General features: G+C 30.4%; 1 protein-coding gene across 1 annotated transcript in view; it reads right to left on the bottom strand.

Annotated features, from left to right (window-relative positions):
- Positions 1-9214, bottom strand: part of mtif2 (mitochondrial translational initiation factor 2) — a 30171-nt gene that overhangs the window by 1982 nt on the left and 18975 nt on the right. Inside the window, exons 11-13 of the mRNA XM_033624427.2 lie at positions 8632-8772; positions 7526-7690; positions 6041-6181 (exon numbers count right to left, since the gene is read on the bottom strand). Of these exons, the coding sequence (XP_033480318.2) occupies positions 6041-6181; positions 7526-7690; positions 8632-8772 (447 nt within the window). The remainder of the gene's footprint in view (positions 1-6040; positions 6182-7525; positions 7691-8631; positions 8773-9214) is intronic.

Below are 9214 nucleotides of genomic sequence, written 5' to 3'. Positions count from 1 at the left end.
ATAGTATGATTAAAAAAAGTCATAGTATAGTATGATTAAAAAAAGTCAGTATAGTATGATTAAAACAAAGTCATAGTATAGTATGATTAAAAAAAGTCAGTATAGTATGATTAAAAAAGTCATAGTATAGTATGATTAAAAAAAGTTAGTATAGTATGATTAAAAAAAGTCATAGTATAGTATGATTAAAAAAGTCATAGTATAGTACAATTAAAAAAAGTCATAGTATAGTATGATTAAAAAAGTCATAGTATAGTATGATTAAAAAAAGTCAGTATAGTATGATTTAAAAAAAGTCAGTATAGTATGATTAAAAAAAAGTCAGTATAGTATGATTAAAAAAAGTCAGTATAGTATGATTAAAAAAGTCATAGTATAGTATGATTAAAAAAAGTCAGTATAGTATGATTAAAACAAAGTCATAGTATAGTACAATTAAAAAAAGTCAGTATAGTATGATTAAAAAAAGTCAGTATAGTATGATTAAAAAAAGTCATAGTATAGTATGATTAAAAAAAGTCAGTATAGTATGATTAAAAAAAGTCATAGTATAGTATGATTAAAAAAAGTCAGTATAGTATGATTAAAACAAAGTCATAGTATAGTATGATTAAAAAAAGTTAGTATAGTATGATTAAAAAAAGTCATAGTATAGTATGATTAAAAAAAGTCAGTATAGTATGATTAAAACAAAGTCATAGTATAGTATGATTAAAAAAAGTCAGTATAGTATGATTAAAAAAGTCATAGTATAGTATGATTAAAAAAAGTTAGTATAGTATGATTAAAAAAAGTCATAGTATAGTATGATTAAAAAAGTCATAGTATAGTACAATTAAAAAAAGTCATAGTATAGTATGATTAAAAAAGTCATAGTATAGTATGATTAAAAAAAGTCAGTATAGTATGATTTAAAAAAAGTCAGTATAGTATGATTAAAAAAAAGTCAGTATAGTATGATTAAAAAAAGTCAGTATAGTATGATTAAAAAAGTCATAGTATAGTATGATTAAAAAAAGTCAGTATAGTATGATTTAAAAAAAGTCATAGTATAGTATGATTAAAAAAAAGTATAGTATGATTAAAAAAAGTCATAGTATAGTATGATTTAAAAAAAGTCATAGTATAGTATGATTTAAAAAAAGTCAGTATAGTATGATTAAAAAAAGTCATAGTATATTACGATTAAAAAAAGTCAGTATAGTATGATTAAAAAAAGTCAGTATAGTATGATTAAAAAAAGTCATAGTATAGCATGATTAAAAAAAAGTCATAGTATAGTATGATTAAAAAAAGTCAGTATAGTATGATTAAAAAAGTCATAGTATAGTATGATTAAAAAAAGTTAGTATAGTATGATTAAAAAAAGTCAGTATAGTATGATTAAAAAAAGTCATAGTATAGTACGATTAAAAAAAGTCATAGTATAGTATGATTAAAAAAAGTCAGTATAGTATGATTAAAAAAAAGTCAGTATAGTATGATTAAAAAAAGTCAGTATAGTATGATTAAAAAAGTCATAGTATAGTATGGTTATAAAAAAAGTTAGTATAGTATGATTAAAAAAAGTCATAGTATAGTACAATTAAAAAAAGTCAGTATAGTATGATTAAAAAAAAGTCAGTATAGTATGATTAAAACAGTCATAGTATAGTATGATTAAAAAAAGTCATAGTATAGTATGATTAAAAAAAGTCAGTATAGTATGATTAAAAAAAGTCATAGTATAGTATGATTAAAAAAAGTCAGTATAGTATGATTAAAACAAAGTCATAGTATAGTATGATTAAAAAAAGTTAGTATAGTATGATTAAAAAAAGTCATAGTATAGTATGATTAAAAAAAGTCAGTATAGTATGATTAAAACAAAGTCATAGTATAGTATGATTAAAAAAAGTCAGTATAGTATGATTAAAAAAGTCATAGTATAGTATGATTAAAAAAAGTTAGTATAGTATGATTAAAAAAAGTCATAGTATAGTATGATTAAAAAAGTCATAGTATAGTACAATTAAAAAAAGTCATAGTATAGTATGATTAAAAAAAGTCAGTATAGTATGATTAAAAAAAGTCAGTACAGTATGATTAAAAAAGTCATAGTATAGTATGATTAAAAAAAGTTAGTATAGTATGATTAAAAAAAGTCATAGTATAGTATGATTAAAAAAAGTCAGTATAGCATGATTAAAAAAAGTCATAGTATAGTATGATTAAAAAAAGTCAGTATAGTATGATTTAAAAAAGTCATAGTATAGTATGATTAAAAAAAAGTATAGTATGATTAAAAAAAGTCATAGTATAGTATGATTTAAAAAAAGTCATAGTATAGTATGATTTAAAAAAAGTCAGTATAGTATGATTAAAAAAAGTCATAGTATATTACGATTAAAAAAAGTCAGTATAGTATGATTAAAAAAAGTCAGTATAGTATGATTAAAACAAAGTCATAGTATAGCATGATTAAAAAAAAGTCATAGTATAGTATGATTAAAAAAAGTCAGTATAGTATGATTAAAAAAGTCATAGTATAGTATGATTAAAAAAAGTTAGTAAAGTATGATTAAAAAAAGTTAGTATAGTATGATTAAAAAAAGTCATAGTATAGTATGATTAAAAAAAGTCAGTATAGTATGATTAAAAAAAGTCATAGTATAGTACGATTAAAAAAAGTCATAGTATAGTATGATTAAAAAAAGTCAGTATAGTATGATTAAAAAAAAGTCAGTATAGTATGATTAAAAAAAAGTCAGTATAGTATGATTAAAAAAAGTCAGTATAGTATGATTAAAAAAGTCATAGTATAGTATGGTTATAAAAAAAGTTAGTATAGTATGATTAAAAAAAGTCATAGTATAGTACAATTAAAAAAAGTCAGTATAGTATGATTAAAAAAAAGTCAGTATAGTATGATTAAAACAGTCATAGTATAGTATGATTAAAAAAAGTCATAGTATAGTATGATTAAAAAAAGTCAGTATAGTATGATTAAAAAAAGTCATAGTATAGTATGATTAAAAAAAGTTAGTATAGTATGATTAAAAAAAGTCATAGTATAGTATGATTAAAAAAAAGTCAGTATAGTATGATTAAAACAAAGTCATAGTATAGTATGATTAAAAAAAGTCAGTATAGTATGATTAAAAAAGTCATAGTATAGTATGATTAAAAAAAGTTAGTATAGTATGATTAAAAAAAGTCATAGTATAGTATGATTAAAAAAGTCATAGTATAGTACAATTAAAAAAAGTCATAGTATAGTATGATTAAAAAAGTCATAGTATAGTATGATTAAAAAAAGTCAGTATAGTATGATTAAAAAAAGTCAGTACAGTATGATTAAAAAAGTCATAGTATAGTATGATTAAAAAAAGTCATAGTATAGTATGATTAAAAAAAGTCAGTATAGCATGATTAAAAAAAGTCATAGTATAGTATGATTAAAAAAAGTCAGTATAGTATGATTTAAAAAAGTCATAGTATAGTATGATTAAAAAAAGTCAGTATAGTATGATTAAAAAAAGTCATAGTATAGTACGATTAGAAAAAGTCATAGTATAGTATGATTTTAAAAAAGTCATAGTATAGTATGATTAAAAAAAGTCATAGTTTAGTACGATTAAAAAAGTCAGTATAGTATGATTAAAAAAAGTCATAGTATAGTACGATTAAAAAAAGTCATAGTATAAGTATGATTAAAAAAAGTCAGTATAGTATGATTAAAAAAAGTCAGTATAGTATGATTAAAACAAAGTCATAGTATAGTATGATTAAAAAAAGTATAGTATGATTAAAAAAAGTCAGTATAGTATGATTAAAAAAAGTCATAGTATAGTACGATTAAAAAAAGTCATAGTATAAGTATGATTAAAAAAAGTCAGTATAGTATGATTAAAAAAAGTCATAGTATAGTACGATTAAAAAAAGTCATAGTATAAGTATGATTAAAAAAAGTCAGTATAGTATGATTAAAAAAAGTCATAGTATAGTACGATTAAAAAAAGTCATAGTATAAGTATGATTAAAAAAAGTCAGTATAGTATGATTAAAAAAAGTCAGTATAGTATGATTAAAACAAAGTCATAGTATAGTATGATTAAAAAAAGTATAGTATGATTAAAAAAAGTCAGTATAGTATGATTAAAAAAGTCATAGTATAGTATGGTTATAAAAAAAGTTAGTATAGTATGATTAAAAAAAGTCAGTATAGTATGATTAAAAAAAGTCAGTATAGTATGATTAAAAAAGTCATAGTATAGTATGGTTATAAAAAAAGTCAGTATAGTATGATTAAAAAAAGTCAGTATAGTATGATTAAAAAAGTCATAGTATAGTATGGTTATAAAAAAAGTTAGTATAGTATGATTAAAAAAAGTCATAGTATAGTACAATTAAAAAAAGTCAGTATAGTATGATTAAAAAAAGTCAGTATAGTATGATTAAAAAAAGTCAGTATAGTATGATTAAAACAAAGTCATAGTATAGTATGATTAAAAAAAGTCATAGTATAGTATGATTAAAAAAAGTCAGTATAGTATGATTAAAAAAAGTCATAGTATAGTATGATTAAAAAAAGTCAGTATAGTACGATTAAAAAAAGTCATAGTATAGTATGATTAAAAAAAGTCAGTATAGTATGATTAAAAAAAGTCAGTATAGTATGATTAAAACAAAGTCATAGTATAGTATGATTAAAAAAAGTATAGTATGATTAAAAAAAGTCATAGTATAGTATGATTAAAAAAAGTCAGTATAGTATGATTAAAACAAAGTCATAGTATAGTATGATTAAAAAAAGTCAGTATAGTATGATTAAAAAAGTCATAGTATAGTATGATTAAAAAAAGTTAGTATAGTATGATTAAAAAAAGTCATAGTATAGTACAATTAAAAAAAGTCATAGTATAGTATGATTAAAAAAAGTCATAGTATAGTATGATTAAAAAAAGTTAGTATAGTATGATTAAAAAAAGTCATAGTATAGTACGATTAAAAAAAGTCAGTATAGTATGATTAAAAAAGTCATAGTATAGTACGATTAAAAAAAGTCAGTATAGTATGATTAAAAAAGTCATAGTATAGTATGATTAAAAAAAGTCAGTATAGTATGATTAAAAAAGTCATAGTATAGTATGATTAAAAAAAGTCAGTATAGTATGATTAAAAAAGTCATAGTATAGTATCATTAAAAAAAAAGTATAGTATGATTAAAAAAGTCATAGTATAGTATGATTAAAAAAAGTCAGTATAGTATGATTAAAAAAAGTCATAGTATAGTATAATTTAAAAAAAAGTCAGTATAGTATGATTAAAAAAGTCATAGTATAGTATGATTTAAAAAAAAGTCAGTATAGTATGATTAAAAAAAGTCAGTATAGTATGATTAAAAAAAGTCAGTATAGTATGATTAAAAAAAGTCATAGTATAGTATGATTTAAAAAAAAGTCAGTATAGTATGATTAAAAAAAGTAGTATAGTAGTATAGTATAGTATGATAAAACAGTAACAGGCGCAGGTGTGACAGGTGCAGGTGTGACATGCGCAGGTGTGACGGGCGCAGGTGTGACAGATACAGGTGTGACAGGCGCAGGTGAGAGATACAGGTGTGACAGATACAGGTGTGACAGGCGCAGGTGAGAGATACAGGTGTGACAGGTGCAGCTGTGACAGATACAGGTGTGACAGGTGCAGGTGTGACATGCACAGGTGTGACAGGCGCAGGTGAGAGATACAGGTGTGACAGATACAGGTGTGACAGGTGCAGGTGTGACAGATACAGGTGTGACAGGTGCAGGTGTGACATGCACAGGTGTGACAGGCGCAGGTGAGAGATACAGGTGTGACAGATACAGGTGTGACAGATGCAGGTGTGACAGGTGCAGCTGTGACAGATACAGGTGTGACAGATGCAGGTGTGACAGGTGCAGCTGTGACAGATACAGGTGTGACAGGTGCAGGTGTGACAGGTGCAGCTGTGACAGATACAGGTGTGACAGGTGCAGGTGTGACAGATAGAGGTGTGACAGGTGCAGGTGTGACTCACCCTCCCAGATGGTGTCTTGGCCGCGGATCAGTCTGAACTTGAGTCGACGGTCCAGTTGACCTTTCTGAACCCGACAGCCGGCAACAGTGACCTTCTTCTTCCCAACAGAGACGTCAAAGATGGCGAGCACCGTCGCCTCACCTAGATCAGCAGAGACAACCCACTTCCTGTCAGGTGTGAGTTTTGTTTTTCCATATTATTGACATAAAGGACACACGGTGTGGTTTGGAGGGTTACACTTCATGTAAAGACACGTGTGTGTGCAGATTTAAACAGGAACAGGTTCCAATAATGCATCTGATGAACTTCAGAGCTCTTCTTCAGACTTCACTACAGAAACAGAAGGTCCGTCTGTACAGTCACTATGTCACAATTTGGACCTCTTTAGTCTGACTGTATGAAAGAGCTTGGACATTTGTGTGTGCTCATCACGTCAGTATGCATGTTAATTAGGTGGTAGGAAATGACGTATGTGTCCGCGAGTTTTTGCTTTGGTGTTGGCTACTGTGTATTGGAGTGAGTGTAAGTGCAGCGCACATCACAGTGCAGTTTGGACGTACCTAAGATGACAGACATCCTTGTTCCTCCTTATATGGCACTCCGAGTGTCGAGTCAATGATGGAAAGTAAGTCTGTCTTGATTATTATGTTTATGAAAGGTTAATGTCGTTTCCATGTGGGAAGGAAATGTGCGTTGTGTGGACGCCATTACGCAGTACCTTTTTTTCGCCACACAGCGTCGCTGTTGTCCTGTGTATGACCTGGGTGAGGATGTATGTGTGGGGTTTAGTTTTTTCTCTGAATAGTATGTTATTTGATTGTAACCCAGGTTACTCTTTAGGGTTATTTGTGTAACTGTAGGTTACTGTTTCTATTAAAGGGGAGCGTTGTGATGCTGACTGATATATTTATGTTGTAATGTTGTTTATCATGGAGAGTTTATTTATGTCTAATGAACCTACATTTATTTTGGTACACATATATAGATATTCCTTTATTCTTGCTTCACAGTAACTTGTGTTGGGTTTATGTTAAGATACAGTACTTAATGTTGGTTTATTTGTTATTTCAGACTGATGACAATACTGAGTGTCAAAGGAAAATAAATACAGCTGGAAGTCAATCCAGAGAAGATAGCACATCTCCTCCTCTTCATTCCTGTGTCCTGACCGACACACCATCTTGTTTACTATCAACCCATACGAACTAGCTGTACCTCCTTACCTCACAAACACTGACCACTGAGTGGACTGCAGAGGACTGACTCAACATTACTGTGGTTCAATACTGATCGAGAGTCAGTGAAGACAAATCTGAGTGGACAGATTATTCTCTACTGATAGGAGACACTGTGGGGACGTCCACTCATTTCATTCTCCTTCTTTTCAAATGTCAGTCATACATCTGCTGTCTGAATTTAATCTACAGAAGAAGAACATCAGCTGGTTCTGAGCTTATCAACACCAACATTTAATAGTTTTCTCACCGATGACGTTTTCGGAGACGACTGGAGGCAGTTTTCTGCTCAGCTCGTCCTTCAGCTCGTCGATCAGTTTATAGATGACAGTGTGCAGTCGCAGCGGGATGCCCCGCCTCTCCGCCAGCTGCTGGATGGATTTGCTGGCTGCCACGTTAAAGCCATAAATGGAACCTGACGAAGAGGAGAGAGGATCAGAAACAGTTCCTGTCAGGACAAGTTCTGGGTTTCAGCCCCACTGGTGTTCCTGGTTTTAATCTGCAGTTTCAGACTGAATCAGAGCTGAGATTCAAAAGTTTAATGAACCAGTCGACTCATTCATCACATGAATCCCAGTTTGTATGACTGGAAGAAAATAACAACTGAGTGAGTGGCTGGACAGTTTGTCGCTTTACATGTTGCTGGAGCAAAGCATTACAATTGTCTTGTCAATGTATTGTTTCTTATCTGTGAAGTTAAAGTAAATCAAAGCTTTGTTTCCACTGAGGGAAATGGTTTCAGCTTACAGAGACAGACAGGAGGTCTGTGTCACTGTGACGTGGAGTTACATTTCTGGGGAGGTGCACGTCAGGCTGCGGCGTGGGGTACGGCGCAGGGTACGGCGTAGGTTCCATGTTGATTCAGAGCCTCCACCAAAGCTAGGGCATCGAGTCAATGCAGAAGTTGCCTTACCTGGGATTTACACTACACCTGCCCCACAGCCTGACGTGCAGCTCCCCAGAGATGTAACTCCACAGTGTCACAGTGATGCAGACCTCCTGTCTGTCTCTGTAAGCTGAAACCATTTCCCTCAGTGGAAACAAAGCTTTGATTTACTTTAACTTCACAGATAAGAAACAATAAATTGTTTAATGTGTATTTAATTTCAGTTCAAATCATTTTTATTTATAAAGCCAAATATCACAAATCACAATATGCCTCAGAGCGCTTTACAGCAGACATACGACGATGTGTGTTTAATCTGTGTTTTGAATCAGTCAAACTTTACAGCACTCCACAGAAACTCCACCGCCGTCAGTGTTCTGGAGGTGGAACTGCAGTGACACAGACGCGTACGTAGGTTCTGCGTAGAGCTGACACACAGATATAAATCCACTTTACGCTGCAGGTTGTACCTTTGAACGTGTCGGCCATGTTGACGTCGTTCTCTGAGACGTCTCCGATGCCAAAGTGAATCACTTCCAGCTGACACTGCTGCTGAGCGTCATAACCGTCCAGGATGTTGAGGATGGCCTCCACCGACCCGTCCACGTCACCTGCAGGTCAAAGGTCAAAGGAACTCACTCCTCGTGTTCAGTTAATACAAACAGCTCATGTCTGTGTGTGGATAGAATTTACCGTATTTACTGATAATTAACTGCAGATTAACAGTCAATGACAATTTCAATTGTTTCTTATAAAATCCAAAATTGCTCTATTTGTGTTTTTAATGCTTTCCTCAAACTACCTGAGTAAAGCTATAGAGACAGGACACCTGTCGCAGGTGGTCCGCTGAGGGAAAGTAAACAAACCTTGTTTGTCTGAGATGTGTCCAGGGGTCAGGAGGAAGAATGGAGAGAAGGTGGCGTTCACCAAAAGATGGTAGATGGACCTGCATTTGTATAGCACCTTACTTTCTTTACAAGTCACACTGCACGTCCACTAACCCTGGTTAAATGTCAGCTGGAACACGTAACTCATCTAAATGTTCTGGGTTCA

Source organism: Epinephelus lanceolatus, chromosome 3 (assembly GCF_041903045.1).
Source record: "Epinephelus lanceolatus isolate andai-2023 chromosome 3, ASM4190304v1, whole genome shotgun sequence".
NCBI lineage: Eukaryota > Metazoa > Chordata > Actinopteri > Perciformes > Serranidae > Epinephelus > Epinephelus lanceolatus.
This window is presented reverse-complemented; position numbering and strand designations above follow the sequence as displayed.